Genomic DNA, 21,842 nt, shown 5'->3' with positions numbered 1-21,842 from the left:
TCATTTGCCATTCACCCCAACACAAAACAAGGCAAAGCACAGGACAAGCTTATCACAACTTCATGCAATTTTTACCTTTACATTTCACCACATTAAACATGGTAGTGGGAGAAAACTGTTAGCATCAAAATATCCAGTGAACTGCTTCTAAGCAAAGTTAAATCTATGGGGGAGGTGAATGGAAGGACACAGGCACCACGTACTTTTCCCACCTGTTTACCTCTTCCCCCTTTTTTAGGGGGAAGTTTTTCACCCAGAGGGTGGTGACGCACTGGAACAGGTTGCCCAAGGAGGCTGTGGATGCCCCATCCCTGCAGGCATTCAAGGCCAGGCTGGATGTGGCTCTGGGCAGCCTGGGCTGCTGGTTGGTGACCCTGCACACAGCAGGGGGTTGGGACTGGATGAGCATTGTGGTCCTTCTCAACCCAGGCCATTCTATATTACGATTTACAAGGTCTTGTCTCTGAAATAATAAAATCTGCTTCCCTGGAAAGCTTGTAACCTTCCCCAAAAGAGAAGAATCCTATAAATCTAGACAACAAGCTAATTGGGGGCTCAGCAAAAGCAGAACTGCTAATTAAAACATATTTAAAGAAGCATCTGTTCTCAAATGTTAGAGGCAACTGCATCATAGCTACACTAATTGCTAACTAACACATATTTTATTCAAAAGCGGAAAAACTAAGTAAACTAAAAAACTAAATAAATATATATTTAGTCAGATCAAACCTACAAGCAACAAGACAATAGTTTTAATCGGGTTTTCAACACCTGGAATTAAGTTTTCAGGAGTGTTTTTGTCCTTTACCAGGACACCACATTTTCATGGTGGGTTTGAGAACTGGAAATGCTTTCTAGCATCAAGACTGATTCTTTGCGGATCATGACTGGGTTTGAGGGCAGTCATAAGGCAAGTGCCATAATGACATAAAGACACGTCTATGCTTAACACCCAATTCTTGTACTGTTCTGTACAACCTCAGATGCAAGTCATAATTTCCAAAAGCATAGTAGTGCTGATCTTCAAAGACATAAACAGTGTTTAATACCGTCTATTTTTATGGCCTAAAACCATGGTTTCATTAAGTGTCTGCCTTCATCACAGTAACCCCCGTATCTCATACAGAATAGATTATTTTGACAGTTATAAGAACACAGTTCTTCAATGTGACAGTTAAGACTGCATCAACTGCACGGTTACTGCATGAGCACGAGCCCAAGAAGTGAAGAGGGAAGGCAGCCAATAAATACTGCACTCTTCTCCCACTGATGCTCACCCTATTATCTTGATTGCGCCTACTATCACTTTCACTGCCTCTTTAATTCAAACACATTCTTTTCCTTGATCATTATCTTTAATCAATCAACGTGCTTGCCCTCTGCTGCAGTGAGACAAAGAGCCCTTGTTGCTTTCTTTTCCCCCCTTCCCTTTTCACTGTTGCTTTCTTTGCTTAGATTTTCCAGTTCTTGCTGTTTTTATTTTACCTCTTCAAAATTTATAAAACGACTTTAATAAAGGAAAACAGTAGCTTTAATACACTCTTTCCTGTGCAGATATGGAGAGCAGTGCCCAGAAATCTGCAATCATAATGAAAATAACAGTGCAACGACTTAGGGAGTTTCTTTGATTAAAACGTATCCTTCATAACAAGCTTCTCTAGTTATTGGAGAAGAGAAGGCTACAGGGAGACCTCATTGTGGCCTTCCAATATTTGAAGGGGGCGTATAAACAGGAGAAGTATGACTGTTTATGAGGTGGACAATGATAGGACAAAGAGGAATGGGTTTAAATTAAGATGGAGAGGTTTAGGTTGGATCTGAGGAGGAAGTTTTTCACCCAGAGGGTGGTGACGCACTGGAACAGGTTGCCCAAGGAGGCTGTGGATGCCCCATCCCTGCAGGCATTCAAGGCCAGGCTGGATGTGGCTCTGGACAACCTGGGCTGCTGGTTGGTGACCCTGCACACAGCAGGGGGTTGGAACTGGATGAACATTGTGGTCCTTCTCATCCCAGGCCATTCTGTGATTCTATGATTATTAAGAGTAATAGTATTCTTGACCTCTAGAACTGCCCTTAGCCCTATGTATTAGTTGTTCTGACCGACCTATTACAGATCAATCTTCATTTCCACATTATGAATCAGCGAGTTTTGAAAAGGTAAACATGAAACAAAACAGATCCTATTAAAACAGAAGCTCCCAAAGCACAAACAATTCACAACGTGTGAAAGACTCACCAAAATAGTGAGAACTTTCCAAGGATATATTGGTTGTGAGAAAACCTAGAGCAAAAGTCCCCGGTACAGCTCAGAATAGGAGATGTGTTCCTCTGCAAATCCACTTCAAATACAATCCTATGGTTTCCAGCACATTTACTTAGGCAAACACTGAGTTGCTCTATTCTGATCATACTGGGTTTTAACACAGAAACAAGATAAAGACTGTGCCTTTCAACATCACTTGTTTTCTAGTGTAAGTTCCATATTTACAAGTGTATTCTTTAATCTTGACTTGCTTTCATAAGCATCATGGCAGTGCCACACACACACACACACAGTGCTTATTTCACACTGCTGTGTTTTCTTTTCTCCTTCTTTTTCTTTACTCATCCTTTAGACAGTATTTTCAATAACTACTTTCACTGACAGAACAGACTGATTTAGAATTGTGTTACACATTTAATTTACTTCGAGCCAGAGAAAATAATCCAATTTAATTAAGATTTGTTTTTGTACCTTATAAGTTCCTTAATGAAAGCTATATTCATTAGTATGATATTCAGTGAAGGGATGAATTTTACTACAGCACCCATTCCTGTCTAATAAATTGAGATAAAGTCTATATACACTTACCTGTGCCAGCTTTAGTTTCACTTCTTTCACTATTAGTTTAAAAATTAGGAACTACTGGTCTTAACTTATTTCCTACAAAACTCATGAATAGAATTTATTATCTGTTAATTAATAACTTTTATCAAGTAAATAACCTTAACTAATTGGTAACAAAAAACCCATTATACTCTGCATTTAAACTTTAGTAACAAAAGAGTTACCTGCACTTATGGAACTGAACCAATGATTAACATGTCTTCCAGTCCTTTCAAGTTACTAGATATCATCATCTTCTGGCAATTTCCATTTTTCAACTCACATATCAGAGGTAGGAAAAGAAATATCAGGCTTCCTTAGTTTTTCAGATCTCAGTAGAGTTGAAATGAATCAACCTACTAAACAATGCAGCTGGCTAAACCTGACACAAGTAACCTTCACCAGAACCTGGGTTAACCTTTCAACACGCTCAGCTTACAGGTGCTTATGCAATTACTTCCAGCAATTCCACATTTGAACTTCAAACCTTGAGCACCAAGTAGTATATACTACTATGTTTCTTAGGTTCAGAAATAAAAAAGAAATTGGAAAACCTGATGGTGTTTTTTTTTAGTTTTGAAAGAAGAATCTTTCAACACTCCTGCAGTTGATTCAGCCCTAAATGGATGAGCAGAGGAAGACGAGAAATAGAAGGGATTCCTACTAAGAAAACTGGTGAAGAACAGACTGTTCACACCCAGGAATTACTTACCTCTAACACACTCTATCACTCTGGGTCTTTGAAGTTTAGATTTAGGAGAGGGAGAGTTGAATCTCAGATAAGGTGCTTTTTTGAGAGTGCTACGATGGCCCTGGTAAATTGGTTTCCCGTAAACTTGACTTAGATACTCTTCATTTTGTACCGCTGCACGTCCACTCACAGGCTCCTATCACCAGAAGGAAAAACATAAGGTTTAAAGCTTTTCATATACAAACACTTGAACACAACAGAATTACAGAATTCTAGGGGGGAAATAAAAAGTTTTGCAAAAAGCATTATACGCTGCATGCACACGTGAAAACTTCTGCACATAGAATATATATAAGAGATGCTTACAATCAGATAGACAAAACTTTAGGTGCAGGGGAAGTCAAACTCATAGCTTGACAATGAATTCTACATTCCTATACAAGCTTAGACTTAGGCTTCTACAGCACACAGAAATAAATACAACTCTCACAAGAAAAGTCCACAGCCCAGAGCAATCATTTTCATGTGTAATTCTTAGTCTCATATACATTTTTTCCCCACAAATCCCACAATCTAGATCATAGATTGCACAGCACTACCACAAAGAAACCAAATACTTATGAACTCACATCTGTCCCCTTTTTATTCCTCTGCAAACTTTCGGAATAAAAATAAGTTCTAAAGCCCGGTTTGCTTATGTTATCTTGTGCGTGATTCTGTGCCTTAGCTGCAGATAAAGGCTTCTTTGTTGAGCATCCTTGGATTTTCTGAGTTTTTGCCTTTATTTCTTTACTGTTCTTCATAGCCTTGACATTCTGAGCTCTCTTGATCCATGGGACCTTTTGATCATGTTTCACTTGTTCCAAATCATTTCTTGCCATTTCTGCCTAAAGATGAAACACAAACATAGCCTTGAAGATAAAATCTCCTTTTACTATCAGAAGAGTCTGTGGATAACTTTGAAGTTCTAAGAAATGGTCTGTGCTTTTTATGTTAGCCTGCAACTGTGACCAAGTGATTTTCATTAAGCAATGAAAGTTTCAGAATAGGTGTAAATATTTTTCTATAGGAAACCATAAGCTACTAATAGTAAAGCAGGTTTCTCACGTTGTCAGGTTGGGGGTGAATCACACTTAACTATCAACATGAAAGAACAATGTGAGCTGGAAAAGACACAATGCAAGAAAACTGAACTCATTTTTTCTTCCAGCCATACCTGAATTTCTGCACTAATGGCCTTAATCCGCTCATCCACAGCCTTTCTGATACGAATCTTCTCCAATGCATCTCTGAAAAAGAAGGAACTGTTTTAGGTCTGAAATGGCACTTATTCATTCCTGGGAAAGCAGGGACCTTTTCTGTGGAACTCTATGGAAACAGAAACCCAGAACACAGATCATGCACATCTATGGCCTCCAGAAAACACTGAGGACACTTGAATTGGGTTCCACAAAGCTAAATATGCTCTTACATAAATCCACCTGCAAAAGCCGTCCTGCTGATATGTACTAATGGGATTGCAAACATCTCTAAGTGGCAGTCGTATGCCCTTTTGTATTTTCCATCAAAAGGTGAAGAAATGGGTCTACAAATATTCCAAATCAAAACATAAGGAGCTGATGACAAAGCTTATCGCTTCCTCTACAATACAGTTATAGCATCCATCATGTCTGAAAAACCTTTACATGAAAAGAATTACCAATCTCAAGAAAACACAAGAATATTTCAGTAGGAAAACAATAATTGTGATTGAAGTCGGTACATTTAATGCAACTGGTTAACCAAGCAAAAATTCAAAAAGCAAAAGATGTGCTGTACAACATGCAATTCTCTAACATAACAAAGTCTCTTCAGATCTGAATGGTGACACTGCTGTAGAGTATTTCTATGCACATTTGTCTACAAAAAGCTCAATGCACCATGCTACTGACAGCAGAGCACTTCCTCCAGTTGACAGCCCAGAGTTCTGGAGAATAGACTGTATAGATTTGACAAGTAACAGGTACTTGTCTAAAGAAAAAACCTCAATTCATATCATAAGTTCAAGAGAATGATGATTTCTAATAATAATCAAGGAACTGGCAGTAGCTCTTCAATGCACAGGATTAAGAAAAACAACTGTGAGGTTTAAGAGACAAAAAGTGAGCACATAGTCACGCAAAGGAATAGGGCCTAACCTGTTTGTAGTCAGGGCGTTTATGAAAGCAGACATGGCATCTCCACCTTTTGCACGAAGAATGGCTTCCAGGTTTTCTTCAAGAACTTTTTTCCTGCTTTGAACTTCTCTCAAAACCCTCTTTGCATCACTCAGGATAGATTCTGGTGCTTTAACATTTTGAAGGACGGATGGTTTGATGAGTTGATTATGTTCAGGAGGACCAGATGCAGTGGTAGCTGGTTTTGACTACAGTTGAAACAAAAGCACTGGGTTTTAACCAGAGATTATAATGCACTTTTCTACACTCTAAGTGTGTAAAGAGATTACACTTGTATAGATTTGCATGTAAACCCTTGTGTATCCGTGTAACAGTATTGAAGAACACTTAAACATGTAGCAAAACCCAAAACCCTCTAAATATATATGCCCCAAGAAGCACCAGGGGATATACTTAAGTTTGAACTACAACAACAAACCACGACACCTCAGCACCACCAGAATTCTCTTCCTTTCGATGATTTTTTACTTTTCAGAAGAGGAGGCTGAGGGGAGACATCATCGCTCTCTTCCAGTATCTGAAAGGTGCTTACAGTGAGAGTGGGGTTGGTCTCTTCTCACTGGTGACAGGACGAGGGGAAATGGCCTCAAGTTGCACCACAGTGAATTTAGGTTGGATGTCAGGAAACACTTCTTTACAGAAAGGGTTATTAAACACTGGAATAGGCTCCCAGGGAGGTAGTTGAGTCACCATCCCTGGATGTGTTTAAAAACCATTTTGATGTGGTGCTCAGAGACACAATTTAGCAGCGGGTTGTTAGTTCTGGTAGGATGGTTAGGTTGTGGTTGGACTCAATGATCTTTAAGATCTTTTACAACCTGAGCAATGCTATGATTCATGTTCAACCTTAAAATGATATGGACCTGCCAATCACCCAGAACATGGAATGTTAATTATACCAACATTTCACACCACACTTGTCTGAGAAGGATTTGTTCTGTCTTACTCCTTTAAGGCTGAATAAGACAAGCCAATGAACAAGTTCCATTTTACTTTGAATAACGTAATCTATGCATAAAAACAAATTATTTCCCAGGCAAACAGATATGCAGTAGTTACCATAGTGTTACCTCATTGCAAAGGAATTCAAAACATTTCAGTACTTCACTATTTAAAAGTAATAAATAAGCACATTTCAAAGTATACCTTAATGAGATCATTCATGTCTGATTTCCATGAATTTGCTTCCTAAAAAATAGGGAAGAAAAGCTGTTGAAACTTATCTAAAGACAGAAATCTGTCAAGGTAAAGTCTGGAGTGGATATGTGATGAATTTAAATAGACACGAACAGTTCTTTGTGAACTGTTAAACCTCACTGTGTACTGCTTTTAGGTTAGAGCACCACCTTCTGTTCCATCTCCACTTGCCTCAGTCTCTTCAGAGCTTTTGGATGTTTGAGGTGATCTGGTGGTCATTCAGCCCAAGCACTTATTCTCTCACTTTACAAAGTTCTCAAGCAATGATAAAAAGCCTTCAGTGAAGTACCCAGTTAACTCCACATCTGCTGAATTAACCATCTTAGGCTAATTACTGAGTTTTCTTTTTCTTTAAGAAGGAAGGTAGCCGAGACCATTTATGTCAACTCCTTACCCATTATTCCTTCTCTCCATCTCATTCCATTTTGCCTGTGCTAGGTAGGATACATTACTCAATATCTGCTTTTAGCAAGAGTAATATGCTAATGTTTGTACTGTAAATGCAGTACATCGCATCTGTTCTCTTACTAATAAGAAAACTTAAATGTGCAATCCACTAATATGGTACAAAAATCTACGAAACGTTACTTACAGGAAAGGAAATATCTTAAGACACCCCTGAAGCTGAATGTACTTAAGTAGAACACTATTCTTTCCCAAGAGGAAATGTTTCACAAGCTCTGTTAGAGCTCTATAGCTCTAATATCACAGGGACAGAGCCAGCAGAAAACAAGCCCCCAAAATATCGTAATACCTTAAAACAAGTGATTAAATAAATGAAGAAAACATTCTTATTTATTATGTTTTACCTACAGTAGAAGTGCAGTAAGAGCCTCAACAGTCTAGTCAAATTCCTTCCACACACACACACCAAAAAAACCCTTCCATATTTCACATCATTGTAAACTATCAATGTTCTTACAAAGGTAGAAGCAAGGGAAATGTTTTTACTGATAAGACATGTAAGTTCTCAGCACTTTTTAACCCTCTTCCTGAAACTCCAGTCATTTTGGCAATAAGAACTTTACCTGTAGCACGTCGTGCATCTCTTTTCTCAACTGGCCAAGAACTTGGAGTAAATCATCTGCTTTTTTCACCGTTTTCTCAACAGAATTGCAATTTTGGGAGGAGTTTTCATAAGCAGGGCATGAGTCTGTTTGCAAAGCAGTAGGCCTGATGGGAGAAATACCCTCTATTATAAGTTTCACAGCTATTTGTGTGGCCCAAAAGAAGTCACTGACTTCCACACTGAGCGTGGATTTAAAATGCAGGAATATCAAGCCTTTATGCAGAATAGAATTTGCTTTTTCACCTAAGGTTATAGACAGCTTACTGAGATTTCTCTGTTTATCACTCAGCACTTTGAGTCGCATCCTTGTATTTGCAACAGTGAAACTACATTTAAAATTCAGATCTCTAAGGTCCCTTCCAACTCACACGATACTATGATACTATATGATGATCTAGCAGAGCAGCATTTTAACTTTAAAAACCCTTCAGTCTAAAGCAGTTCATATTTTCATAAATAAGACTCTTTCTGCAGCCGTTTCTCATGTATTAGTGAAACTACGTCAAATTATTGCCCGAGGGTGAACACGTTTCAGACTGCATTGCCTAGAAACTTAGCTTAATCCAAAGCTTAGAAACTGATGCTGATCCCTCCTAACCAAGTGTTCTCATATAGCTCCCATAAGTAGACAACCTGGAATTCTCTTGTCAATGAGATTCCATTTTAATACAGTGCCTTCACAGCTGGTTTTCTTATGCTACTCCTTAAGCCACAGCAAAAGAGGAATTACATTTAGAAGACAAAGAAGCACTCCAAGTGATACCCACTGACCTTTGAGAATGGTGTTACAAATTGCCCTTACCAGCCAGCTTTCATCTACCTTCAGTATGTATTATGACAAAACACAGAAGCTTCATACAAATACTTGTGCTCTGGTGTTTTACTTCAACAATAGCTTTACCAGAGTCAAGAACCAAGCCAATGATTCTTTCACACCACCACTGCCTCATACATCTTCCTCAACTTCATTAAAGTTAAGAAACAAAAAACACATCCTCAATTTTGGATATGTGCATTTGTTTACCTTTCTATCTGGGAATGCCAGCTCATTTTATCATTGATTAATGCCTTCTCAGAAGACTCCATTTGGCCCCGTGGAGCTACTTGAGGATTCAGAATATGCTCAAGATGTCTCCCACCACCTAAGGCAGGAAAAAAAAGTCACAAGTATCATTAAGTTCATTCAATGATGTCTCTGCCTCCCCAGATGGAATTAATTAGATGCAGACTATGCTGTTATTAAGTGCCAAACTCTAATTTTAACTAATCTATGTCACACAGTAAAAAAAAATAAATCAATTTTACAGAAGTAACATTTACTTCTCGTTGCTGACGTGCTATACAATTCAGTATAAATAAATCAAAAACCAATGCAAAACTAACACTGAAAGAAAGAGATACTAATAAGTTTTCTTCACCTTGGGTAGGCAGACCACTGGAAGGATAAAAATTCTTCTGAGATGATGATATTCCATTATTAAGCAACTGCTGTTCTGTCTCCTCAGCTTGTTTTGTCACGAGACTGGAAGAAGGCATGTGAGTCTGCTGCAGGCTACCCATGTTGGCAGCAGAGCTGATGAAATGAGACTAGGAGAGAAATGACAATGAATTGCTGATACTTCCATTCATTTCCTATGTTAAACTCTGAATGTGAATACTTGCCATGCAATCATATGAATCAGATTTTGACATGATTTTTGAGAGGATGAAAAAAAGAAAGATAACAACGGGAATAATCCCCAAATTCCCAAAACTAAGTTATAATTTAGGTTTTAAAAAGCAAGTGATGATAACACTAACACTGAGATACAGAAGAAATGTCTACACAAAAGCTTTGCCTCCTTACATAGATACCTGAATATTCATTTGATGCTCCTGAAGCTTTTCCAAGTGGTGAATCCTTTGCAGCATAAAAGCATTCATTTGTTTTTCAAGCTCACTGACTCTTTCATGACAGTGGGGCTTCTCATGTTGAGTCTTTGTCTTTGTTTGCTGTTCAGCAACACGCTGCAGTTGCCTATCAGTCTCCTGTAGCTTATGAAGTAATGTTGAAACTGAGTTAACTTTGGCTTGCAAATCATTTTGTACCTAAGAGAAAAAAGGAAGAGAACCTCATGGCAAAAGAGGTGCAAGTATGAAGAACACAACACCTCCCCATCATCACGGAGTGATTTGCTTCCCAAAAGAGAAACAAAGTAGTGATTAGTTTTAATGTTGGTGGCTTAGCAGTACTCTGAAATTCTTCTGAGATATAAATTGAATGGTCTCCATCCATATGCAGCCACATCCCATTTAGTCAAATCCTAAGCAGTTCTCTCCGCTACAATGGTCAGCATGTCTGAGATCACCAGCACAGAAAACAGTTAGCAGATATTCAGTTCACTTTGGTTCTACCGCCAACCACTTCAAGTGTGCTTAGATTTACTGCTTCACAGTGGGCAAAGAACTACCATTACCACAAGCTACGGACTCACTTTAAGAAGAGGAGCAGTGGTAGCAATGGCAGCAGCAGTTGCTGCTGCAATGGTTGATGCAGAATCAGCTTCCCTGTGTGTTGATCTGGGGTCTTGACCAACACTTTCCTTTCTTTCTGGGGAGGCATTTCCTAACAGCTGTACCTTCACCTCCTTAAAGACAGGAGCACTTCGAGTTCTGGAGAAATAAACAAGGTCCTGTAAATAACACTGCTTTCTTAAAATCCACTCCAGACAGATCTTTTCTCACATTTAACATTGGAATCATCATTTATTTATATAAATTACTCCTTCAAGCTCTTGGTACCCATGAAATAATATTATTCCCATATTTTGGTATGACAATAGAGACTTCTCAGGCTTATACCCACAGAAGGGGGGTTGGAAACAGATGATCATTGAGGGCCCTTCCAACCCAAGCTATTCTATGATTCTTTGTCACAGTTTCAATATAAAAAGGCATTTCTGTGTGGTATTTCTATGACCATAGCAAAGAATATGTTTAACAGGTTGCATTTTGCAAAGTATAGCATGCTAGTAGCAAAGCTCTACTATATAATTTTTGATCTTGAAGATTTCCAGCCCATAGATGAACAGCATATACCCTTACTGGTCTTTAAAAACAGATTATGCGTTGATTGAATCATAGAATCATCACAGAATGGCTTGGGTTGGAAGGGACCTCAATGATCACAAAGCTCCAACCCCCTGCTGCAGGCAGGGCCACCAACCGCCACAGCCCAGGCTGCCCAGGGCCCCATCCAACCTGGCCTTGAACATGGATGGACGGGGCACCCACAACCTCTCTGGGCAGCTATTCCAGCACCTCACCGCTCTCATAATAAGGAACTTCCCCCTGATACCCAACCTAAATCTTCCCTCCTTCACCACAAAACCATTCCCCTTGTCCTGCTGTTATCTACCCTTTCAAAAAGCTGACTCCCCTCCTGTTTTGGCAGAAACTGAGGAAGTACCAACTATTAACATAAAAACAGAATGGCACAACAACACAGACTTACTTTTGCTTTAATACTGCTCTCAAAGCCTCCTTCTGGCCAGCAGGATACCGAGAAATTAAAACATCATCTGCGTGGAGAAGCATAAACCATATTTTGTCAGGTTAACTAATACAAAGCACCTATTTTAGAAGCAGAACAAAGAGTTACTGAACCAACAGGTAGACACTAGGCTTCATTTAACACAGTTTATATAGTATTGAATGCTGGTATTAATAAAAGCAATGTTGGTATGTTCTGTAAATGACAACGACGTCACCTTATCCTATTAGAATTTGAAAAAAGATTGTCATATAAATGGTAACTTGAGCTCAGACAATGCATTCAATGGGACCCTGCAAATTTCCACTTGAAATTAATGTAACTGAAAAACAACTATAAAGGTTGTGTGAAACCGAGCCAAGATGTGATGGGTTCACTATTTCATTGCTGCTATTAAGCCACATGTGCTGATAAACCAGACAGCTGCTGCCTCCCCCAGTTACAGAAGAAGCCAAAATACCTTTAGGTCTCCTGTTATCTTCTGGTAGCAGTGAATGATCTGCTTCTTTAGGATGATTCTTCAATAACAAGAAGAGCACAAAAACACGCATCAAAGCCTGCAGTATCAATGGCCAAACTTTTACAAGGAGACAGAACTGCTGACTACACAAGTGTAAGCAACTCCATAACGCAGTAACACACAGTCACTGAACACACTGAACAAAATACATTAAGGCTTCCCACTACCACAGAGCCATAAGGACTTTGCACTCAATAACATTCCAGGGACAGTAACATAACTCTCATCAGAGAACAGATGCCCTGTAGGCAAGTCTCCATTGTATGGAAGACACAGTACACAAATCAAAGGAAAATAAACATTTTAATCACAAGTATTAAATAGTTCTATATAAACCAATGCCCATTTCAATAGCTACGATGTGAACAGGAAAAAAAAACACAACACGAAATTTAAGGTTTTTCCAATGAATATTAAGAAATGAAAACAGCTTTTGAAAAAGAGAAATTCCACTAAAGCTTAAGAACATACCTGGGTATTAACTATGCAACAGGCAGCAGTACAGTCAATAAACCCCCTCCAAACACTTTCAGCATGAATATCACATTAGCAGCAACTGGGAACTTATTGTGCAGAAGCAGAGCTCAGGATCTGCTGTGCTACTCCAGAAGCTGCAGCTTTCAGAGGAAAATGCTGATCTCTTTGCTCAGGGCTGTGGGAAGCAACAGTGACTTTCTTACCATTTGTGGTACAAACATGGCCTCCACAGGATCTTCCACTAAAAGCAAATGTTCCAGGTGACCCTTAGTACACCGGAGTCCTGAAAATAAAAGCAATTTTACTGTGGTTAAAATGATCTCGAATGTATTGTTCCTATCCCTTAATTAACCCAAATCTCAGTCTGTTCTCTGCCTTGTGGAGATATAAATATAATAAGTCTCATCACACAAATGACTGCAGTCACCTGCCTGAACCTTATCAATTACTTAATGCTACCAGGGGTCGTTTTCATGCAGACGGTTGTGATTTTACTGATTTGGTAACTATATCTTCTCTCTCTGGAGACGGCAACAGGGTCTGAGTGAACGGCATGGAGCTGCATCATGGGAGGATCAAGGGAGGGGGTCAGGGAAAGGCAGAGCATCGTGTGTATGGGTGTGTGTATGGGTCAGCCTGCCCAGGGCAATGGGCGCTGCCCTGAGCTGCCAGAGCCCAAGGAGTATTAATAGAATCATAGAATTACTCAGGTTGGAAAAGACCTTGAAGATCATCAAGTCCAACCGCAGCCCAACCAGTAGCCTATCTCTAAAAAACAACAACAAACCTCTGCTAAATCATATCCCTGAGTACCACATCCAAATGGCTCTTAAACACATCCAGGGATGGCGATTCAACCACCTCCCTGGGGAGCCCATTCCAGTACCTAACCACCCTTTCTGTAAAGAAGTTCTTTCTAATATCCAACCTGAACTTGCCCTGGCGCAACTTGAGGCCATTTCCCCTCGTCCTGTCACTTGTCACTAGTGAGAAGAGACCTGCCCCACTCTCACTGTAAGAACCTTTCAGGTACTGGAAGACAGCAATAAGGTCTCCCCTCAGCCTCCTCTTCCTCAGACTAAACAGCCCCAGCTTCCTTAGTCTCTCCTCATAGGGCTGATTCTCCAAGCCCTTCACGAGCCTCATTGCCCTTCTCTGGACCTGCTCCAGTACCTCCATATCTTTCTTGTGCTGAGGTGCCCAAAACTGGACACAGTACTCGAGGTGAGGCCTCACCAATGCTGAGTACAGGGGCAGGATGACTTCCTTAGTCCTGCTCACCACACCATTCCTGATACAAGCCAGGATGCCATTGGCCTTCTTGGCCACCTGGGCACACTGCTGGCTCACACTGCTCCCTTTCAGTCTGGGAGCTTTCCAGCCACACTTCCCCAAGCCCGTAGGGTTGTTGTGACCAAATGATCTTGAATGTATTGTTCCTATCCCTTAATTAACCCAAATCTCAGTCTGTTCTCTGCCTTGTGGAGATATAAATATAATAAGTCCCATCACACAAATGACTGCAGTCACCTACCTGAACCTTATCAAATGGAAACGGTTTACTTAATGCTACCAGGGGTCGTTTTCATGCAGACGGTTGTGATTTTACTGATTTGATAACTATATCTTCTCTCTCTCTGGAGACGGCAATGGGGTCTCAGTGAATGGCATGGAGCTGCATCATGGGAGGGGGTCAGGGAAAGGCAGAGCATCGTGTGTATGGGTCAGCCTGCCCAGGGCAATGGGCGCTGCCCTGAGCTGCCAGAGCCCAAGGAGTATTGGGATGCTGTTCTCAGACACTGGGTCTGTGCGGTGCTGTGTGGAGCTGACAGCTTGGCTCAATGATCTCTGTGGGTTTCTTTCAGCTCCGAACATCCTGCGATTCTATGCTTTTTAAGCACTAGGAATCTACAGCGAGGGCTGGGGGCTGCTGGAGGAGCTCTGAACCGACCACAGGCTGTAGCTACAGAGCTCTGAGAAAACAAACACAGCCATAGGAAACAACGCTCTGTAACAGGCAGCAACCTTACCTAAAAGCAAATAACATGGAACGAATAAATACCTGGTGCGGCGCTGCAGGTCGTTACATCGACTTTACAGCTCGGATCCCTGTTTGAAGGCACGGCCGGAGCCACGCACGGGGTCCCGCCTCGGCCCAAAGCGGCACCGGCGGCCTGCGGGGAAGGAACCGCCTGACGGAGCTTCGTTACAGGAGCGGCACCGCCATTCCCACCGCCGCCCCCTCCTGCTGCTTTCACCCCGTGGACGCTGGTGGAGCGAATGAGCACATCGCCGGCCGTCAGGCTGACCAGCGAGTCCCGGCTGCTGCTGGAGCTGCTCTCCGCTTCCATGAAGAGTTCATAGCGGGGAGGCGCTGGGCGGTGTTTTAAAGGCGAATCCTAAGGGCCGTGTGAGGAAAGGCCGGTTGCCACCGCCGCCATGGCAACAGCGCCCGCTCTCCCTGCGGCGCGCCCTTCTGACGCACTTCCTCTCGCGTCGCGCCGGGGCTCACCGAGGTAAAGCTATCGCTAAGCGCGCGCTCGCTGATTCGTTGCGAAGAGCGGGTGAGGCTTCGCGTCGAATCGGCGGGCCGATAGGAGAGTCTTTCCTTTCCCCCGCGTGGCTCGGGCTCGTGGCGGTGCGGTGAGTGCGGGCGGGGGGAGCCGCGGGGAGGAGGGAGCCGTGAGGAGCCGCGATCCTCAGCGGCCGGGAAGGGCTGCGGCGTGGGGCTGCGCGGGCAGGGAGCGGAAGGTGCCCTTGAAAGCTGAGGGATGTGGGAGTGAGGAGCTTTACGGGACAGCAGGCATCAGGCAGGCCTGGTGTGGCTGAAGCAGCAGGCCGCGCGTGGAGGAGCGCCGTGCTGGCGCTTGGGAAGGCCTTCCCGTGCCGGCAGTCCTGGAGGGCCCGTAAGGCCGCGCTCCTCACCGCCTACTGCACTGCACTGCTACGCCGCCAGGGGGCAGCGAGGGAACGGTCTATAACCGTATGGCTGCCCTCCGAGTTGCAGTCAGCAACGATCCCTGACCATGCACCAAGACATGCACTAAAGCCGTGTAGTTTCACTGCCTGTGGTGAATACAAAATACTTGCAGAGGGGCTGGAGCTTCGAACGTGTAAAATGAGATGGTGCCATCGGGTTGTTTGAAGTCAGAGCTGCTTCCCAAGTGTAAGCGTACAAGCTCTGTGGGGCTGCAGCTCAGTTAAGCGTAATATCCAGCTTGGCAAACAAGTGACAGAAGTGGCACATTTCAGGTTGGTTGTAAGCAAACACAGCGAAGCAATACGGAGTGTGAGGAAGGCACTGGGAGGGTCTGAAGCTGAAGAGGACAAAAGTCTTTGCTGTCTGTTTAATCATCAACTTCAAGTGGACTGACAGCGTTCTGTTGGTTTGTTCTCTCTTGGAACAGACAGAAATGGGAGAGTAGAAGTGCCGTCCATTTCAGCTGTTGTTCTCCCAGATGCCAACTATGTCCACCTCTCTTAAACCGAGTGAGAGGTTCCATTTGCCTCAGCAATGCTTTGCTGCTCTGTATTTCTTAGGCTCTCTTTAAAAGAGAGCGATCTATTGACTCATGAGGCATTCCTGGTCACAGGGATGGATATCTTCAACCACATGTGCTCCTTATCTTCAATCCCTGAATTCTATGGCTGTGTTCTTCCTGTGTAGCAATAAAGTGTATCTTCAAGAGGCAGATATTTACCATTGCTCCACTGCAGGGAGGAGGAGGGTGGCTGCATGCTTGCAGGAGCTCCGGAGTGCTACTTTAGTTGCTTCATTTTCTTGTCGAAGTAACTCCTTTTTGTTCTTGTTCAGAATAATGAGCAGCTGTGCTCACTAAAGGGCTGAACGAGGTTTCCTCACAAAGGGATTATAGTTTGGCACTGACTTTTCTTCCATGCGTTCATGTGAATAAAACGGAAGGATTATCTTCTCTTCGAGGTGGAACATTAACTGGCATTACCAGGGGTGATGGGCCTTGGGTAATTCGTCAGGCATGGGAAAGGAAGGCGTGCTTTCATTACGCTTGAAGGCTGCCTAGAGGTGTATTCTCAAGCCTGAACTTGTTCATGGTGTTAGATGAGGAATGTGAGCCATCCTTAAGGATGCTTAAATTCTTGGATTCCTGGCTGCTCATTTATCCCTTTTCATTTATGTTTTTCTTACTTTAAGGCTGCCCTCATTCTGTTTCCTTTTCTTGCATTTCATTTGCTATATTCAATGACCAGAACACTGACTCTAGTTTAAGTGTTTGGTGAGAATGCATTGAATCCATTCATCCATTTCTGATCCGTGCTGGTTCATTCAAAGTTGGCACTGTTTCATATCTTTTTTGCCTTACTGTTCTTTTTCCAAATGACAGCTAAAGGCACTGAATTAAAAGGCTAGATAATGTTACCGCTTGCTTCTCCTCCACTCCAGTTTTACTTCATGCATTTGAAAGCCTTTATAAAAATTCCACACCTTTCTCTGCCTTTCCATATAGTCATTTCAACTGTTCCAAATGCTTATGAAGTGTTTAAAGGACAGCAGTTAGCAGGTAGATCTGGAAAGAACTCAGTATCTGGAACTATCTGGGATGCTCTTCTAGCTGAATACGTGTCAGATAACTTGAGTGGGTGGCTTGAAAGCTTGCTGGCACCATTGCGTTTAAGTAACCTTAAGGAACACGTTCAGCTTGGTTCTCTTCAAAAACGTTGTGGTCTGTGCGTATGTGTAGAACTCAACTTTTATCTTCAGAACAGGTGACAGAACCACAGGGAGCAGAATATGGCTGGACAGATATCAGAAACTGATCAGATCAAGCAGGTGAGTGCTGTGTTTGGCAGTGGTGCATTTGAATACGTATTACTTTGTCACATAGAGTAAAATGTACAGTGCATGGAGCAGAAGGAAAAGCTCTCGATATTGTCCTCTGGGATGAGATTAGTTCTCTATCAAGCAACACTTTCACATATCCCATACAGTACTGGATCTACTGAAGCACTAACAGCATTTTATGCTCAACCTGTTGATGGGCAGTAAGTTTTCCTGGTGAGCTGTCATTGGAACGTTACCATCCCCAAACAGCTCATGGAGCTGCATGTAAGAAAACAACAGAGATTGTATTTTTTTAATGCTGATGGTGTTTTCAATTTTTACTGCAGTTCAAGGAGTTCCTTGGAACATACAATAAAATTACAGAAAGCTGCTTCATGGACTGTATAAGGGACTTCACCACCAGAGAAGTTAAACCAGAAGAGGTATGTAAATGTTTCCTATGCTTTTAATTACCCTTTGGTAGAATTTCTGTTTAATACTCGAACTTCAGAAGCAATTTGGAAAGTCTGGATCTTTCAGTTAGCTGGAAGGCTCCTTAGCTGTCAGTGGAGGAGTGGAGGTGTTCTGGCACACAGCTTCCAGGTGAGACAAGAGGTGTGCTGGTGGAAACACTTGCCCCCACAGCTCTGGCTGTTCAGTCCAGTTGCCTGCAGTACGGGGAGCTCCATCACGTACTCATCTGCCAAAAGAAAAGGCTCTGGATCAGATGAGTTACATTTTCCTTGTCTTTCATGACTTGTTGGGTGGCTGCTTCAGAGTGGTATAATTACGTTGGTTAGAAGACTTAATAGCTTTGCTTAACTCTAGCTTTCCTGTTACCAGAAAGGAAAGAAAAAAAGCCAAAACCCAACTAAACCACACACAAAGACTGAAACCAGCCATTGTGTTGGAGCATTTTCTGCCTCCTTTGAGTTTAACAGCTGCCCCTCAGTGCAGGCAGAAATCATCTCTCCGCTCAGCTTTTGTTTCGCTGCATTAAACCAAGCTCTCCTGGCTTCCCAAGACAGATTCTTTGTTCCCATGATATTTCCTGCATTTGCTTTACTGGAAATTTTCTCGACTGCAGGTGGTCAGAACTGCTCTGAGTAAAGTCTTGCCATTGCCTTTCACCAGCTCCTTTTTAGCTGCCTGAGCTATACAAGATGCTTTTCTAAAGCATCTGGTTGTGGCCCTTGTGGATATGGAATACTGGTCTAGATGGATGACTGGTCTGCTCTGATCATAATTTCCTATTTAAAGTTGTAGCTCCTTAATAATTAAGCCAAACACCTCCCTGGATCTCCTTGAAGATGCTGCATTTGTACAAGCAGCTGCTGCCCTCCTTCCATACAGCACTCTGCACTGCAAGTCTAGACTTCCCCAGGCAGGGTATCACAAACACCACACCCTCTGGGAGATGTGGCTCGGGGTGCTTCTAGAATTGAACAGCATTTGTTTCCTGGTCAGACTTAACTCCTGCTTAACAGGTTTTACTGTAACTGATGCCAGGTCAGGGAAGGAGAAAGAGAAAGTGGAATGGAGAGAGTGTACAGCTGCAGGTTCTTTGTGCTTTCCAGCCTGCTTTCCGCATCCCTTTATACTGAGCAGAATCAAAGCAGTTCCTGGTTTTCTGGTCATCATGCAAAGCGCTCATCTTTCTTTTCTATCTAAGCATGATGACTTCTACAATGATTGAAAGGTTTGGAACCAAAATATCTGACTGGTCGAACTGTAACTCAGAAATAGATCCCATGGCTTTTTCCTTTACAATTATTGAAAGAAAGAAAAAAAACCTATAAATAAAATGCCCTCACTTTCAAACACAACAGCACTGTGGAATAGGAATAGGGGTGTTTGTGCCCCTGTCCAGCAAGCTGTTTGGGGCTGTTCTATGAAGGTGAACCAGGTTAGTGCAAGATGACTGCTAGAGCTAATAGGAACAAGGTCAAAAAAAAGATTAACCTGAGCTAACACACAGCGGAGCAGGTTTGGCTTCAAAAATAGGTGTTTGCAAACCTGGATTCAGAAGAAAAGAAGGGGGACAAAAAAATCCCTTTCTCAATTTTGGATTTTATTTTGCAGTAAATACTTTTGCGCACTTCATTTCACAAGAGCAGTCCAAGGATGAAGCGTTAATATCTCCTGGCTCTAAGGTGTTTCCAACAAAGACCTTTTCATGAGAGTGAAATTAAAAGACATTTCAAGCATTCCTCAAAAACTTAAGCTTCCCATTTTCTACTGCACAAAGAGACTGTGAACAATTAAACCCTGAGCTGTAAACCTAACAGAGAGCATGAGATGGAATCAAACAATCTTACAAACCTGACTATTGCACTTAGGGTTCTGCTGTGTTTTTCATCACTCTATGAAGCTGTTTTCTTCTTCCTGCAGATAACTTGCTCAGAACATTGCCTACAGAAGTATTTGAAAATGACACAGAGGATCTCCATGAGATTTCAGGAGTATCACATTCAGCAGAACGAAGCTCTGGCAGCTAAAGCAGGACTGCTCAGCCAACCTCGTTAGACAGGAGCGCTCTGTTCAGACTTCATAAGCAGTGCCAGTGTTCACTGGGCAAGAACACCTTTTGGATTTTCTACTGTCAAGATGCATGTCCAGAAACTCTGAAGGTTGTTCTAGATGCTGTTTGGAAGCTGGAAGCCACGGAGGGTAATGCAAAGAGTTAGGGAGTGCTGTCTGACAGCAAAGTCTCTCCAAGACTCTCATTCCACTCTGCAGTGTATTGTCAGGGCCCACAGACTACTATATTGCAGTTTCAAAGGGATGGGAAAGTTATGCTTTTCCTTCTGTTAGGACTGATTCAGAGGCAAAAGAAGTGTAATGTGGAAATACATTTTTTTAATTTAATTCAAGTAAAATATATGGAACCATACAGTTGTATGTATGTTTTTTCCACAGATAATTTAGGATGCTGTTTGAGAGCCATGCTTTGTTTGCAGTTTTATTCCTCATCATCCTCCTATGGAGTCTCATTCATTCTTTGCTGCTTGAAGTTGCTGACTGATAGATAACTAAATTAATTGATTTTAGCAGGTGGGGATTTGTGAACGTGTTACCTTGCTGAGAACTTTTGTTTCATTGCCAGCTGCTCTCTTAGAGCCTTAAGATCGTTCTGACTGTCCCAGAGTGCTGACTGCAGCCTATTAGAGCATCAGGCCAAGAGCTACTGTAAGCAGCAGTCAGCTGCTGTAACTAATGAGTTCTGGTAGGCAGGGGTGCCTGCCAGCTTGTCCCTAGGTTATGTTGGCCTTATGCTTCACCAGGTCATTCACAAATGACAGTAATGTGTCATTAGCAGCACCTTTGCCAAAGGCATTGTCTCAGCACTCCTTGTTTCTCTCTGGGGGACCCAGTGTTCCTCCAAAACTGGCTTTGCTGCTGGCTATAAGCACGATGTGCTCCAAGCACGGAGCTTGCTGGCAAGTTCCTCCTTTCTGTTGGCATTCACACAATTAAGTGTGAATAGATGCGTACAAGGCGATGCCTTTTTATCTGCTGCTGAATGACTGCAGAGCAAAGTCTGAGAAAACCGTTCTGATTGTGTGCTGTTGGCTCAGGAATAAACACTGCTTCTTTTGAAAGGATCTTGATAGCTGAGATCCCACGGGCAGGTTGCTGCTACAGCAGTGACAACTCACTGCTATTTCATTACCCAATAGCTGTGTTCTGAAATACAGAATAGAGAAAAACACAGCACACTTTCATCAGTAAGCACTGGGATGCCCTGATAGCTAACGCGCACGTTTGACTTCAGTTCTTACTAATAAAACACAATAACAAATGGATGTCAGGATTACCATTCAGATTTTGAAGTATCAAGCAGTGAAGGCTGGAACAGAACCTGGCAGCTGCCACGAAATAGCAGTTGTTAGATAGAAAAGCAGCAGTAAGGAACAGAAGCGGCAGGAGGCCGGCCCACATGCTTTTTTGCTGTTGGCTTCCTATAGTTTTTGATTTCCATCAGTGACAGAACAAAAGAAAATCCCATCCTTTGTTTTTCTTGTTTGTTTGCTTTCCTTTACTACTCCTCAGTCAGCTGTCCAAGGTGTGGATTACAGGCACTGACTGCAGCCAGCACTCCTGCCGCTTCCACTGGACACTGCTCTGCTTGCTGCTGTTTTAAAGCTGCCTCAGCTCCCCACAGAGATTCGTTTCTATGGATTTCAAAAGGTGGAAGAAATAGATACGTTCCTACGGTCTTGTTGACGTGTTTTGTAGTATCCACATCACTGCTTTTTCCTGCGTCCCTCGTTACCTTGGAGATGGTTAAGAGCTAATTCTAAAATAGCAAAGGCTACAAAAGAGCCCAAATAAGGCAGCAAGTTTGCAATGTCCTGGTTGGTGTTTTTTGCAAAGGATTAACAACTTGGAACATCCAGATTGTTTTCTACAGTCAGACCACAAGTGTTTTTGTCCCTCAGCTGTATCCATATCCGATATTTAAGGCTTTATTTA

General features: G+C 42.3%; 2 protein-coding genes across 5 annotated transcripts in view; one reads left to right on the top strand and one right to left on the bottom strand.

The window, feature by feature from the left end:
• The window catches only part of KIAA0586 (KIAA0586 ortholog), a 69,824-nt gene extending 54,783 nt beyond the window's left edge, over positions 1 to 15,041 (bottom strand). For 2 of the 3 annotated variants that reach the window (XM_072337510.1, XM_072337511.1), the window contains exons 1-14: positions 14,631 to 15,041; positions 12,772 to 12,851; positions 12,032 to 12,128; positions 11,533 to 11,599; positions 10,514 to 10,691; positions 9,894 to 10,127; positions 9,458 to 9,626; positions 9,064 to 9,181; positions 7,999 to 8,143; positions 6,920 to 6,961; positions 5,735 to 5,961; positions 4,774 to 4,846; positions 4,187 to 4,444; positions 3,579 to 3,753 (exon numbers count right to left, since the gene is read on the bottom strand). In XM_072337510.1, the coding sequence (XP_072193611.1) occupies positions 3,579 to 3,753; positions 4,187 to 4,444; positions 4,774 to 4,846; positions 5,735 to 5,961; positions 6,920 to 6,961; positions 7,999 to 8,143; positions 9,064 to 9,181; positions 9,458 to 9,626; positions 9,894 to 10,127; positions 10,514 to 10,691; positions 11,533 to 11,599; positions 12,032 to 12,128; positions 12,772 to 12,851; positions 14,631 to 14,919 (2,152 nt within the window). In that variant the 5' untranslated portion in view covers positions 14,920 to 15,041. The remainder of the gene's footprint in view (positions 1 to 3,578; positions 3,754 to 4,186; positions 4,445 to 4,773; positions 4,847 to 5,734; positions 5,962 to 6,919; positions 6,962 to 7,998; positions 8,144 to 9,063; positions 9,182 to 9,457; positions 9,627 to 9,893; positions 10,128 to 10,513; positions 10,692 to 11,532; positions 11,600 to 12,031; positions 12,129 to 12,771; positions 12,852 to 14,630) is intronic. The other variant, XM_072337512.1, reaches the window with a different exon arrangement.
• Positions 15,042 to 15,075: 34 nt separating this feature from the next.
• TIMM9 (translocase of inner mitochondrial membrane 9) lies at positions 15,076 to 20,261 on the top strand. Of its 2 annotated transcripts, none has more exons than XM_072337513.1 (4): positions 15,076 to 15,211; positions 17,307 to 17,375; positions 17,714 to 17,809; positions 19,758 to 20,261. In XM_072337513.1, the coding sequence occupies exons 2-4, from the start codon at positions 17,337 to 17,339 to the stop codon at positions 19,890 to 19,892; spliced, it is 270 nt and encodes an 89-aa protein (XP_072193614.1). In that variant the 5' UTR covers positions 15,076 to 15,211; positions 17,307 to 17,336; the 3' UTR covers positions 19,893 to 20,261. The 2 variants fall into 2 exon arrangements, with proteins under 2 accessions (XP_072193614.1, XP_072193615.1); XM_072337514.1 differs by having other exon boundaries at positions 15,080 to 15,211; positions 17,312 to 17,375.
• Positions 20,262 to 21,842: the final 1,581 nt, after the last annotated feature.

This window comes from Excalfactoria chinensis, chromosome 5 (assembly GCF_039878825.1).
Source record: "Excalfactoria chinensis isolate bCotChi1 chromosome 5, bCotChi1.hap2, whole genome shotgun sequence".
Taxonomy (NCBI): domain Eukaryota; kingdom Metazoa; phylum Chordata; class Aves; order Galliformes; family Phasianidae; genus Excalfactoria; species Excalfactoria chinensis.
The sequence above is the reverse complement of the archived record's forward strand: the minus strand, read 5'-3'. Positions and strand labels throughout refer to the sequence as shown.

Coding starts and splice junctions, on each gene's coding strand:
- TIMM9 (XM_072337513.1), top strand. CDS start 17,337: ATGGCTGGACAGATATCAGAAACTGATCAGATCAAGCAG. Junction 17,376..17,713: donor AAACTGATCAGATCAAGCAG/GTGAGTGCTGTG, acceptor TTTTTACTGCAG/TTCAAGGAGTTCCTTGGAAC. Junction 17,810..19,757: donor GAGAAGTTAAACCAGAAGAG/GTATGTAAATGT, acceptor TTCTTCCTGCAG/ATAACTTGCTCAGAACATTG.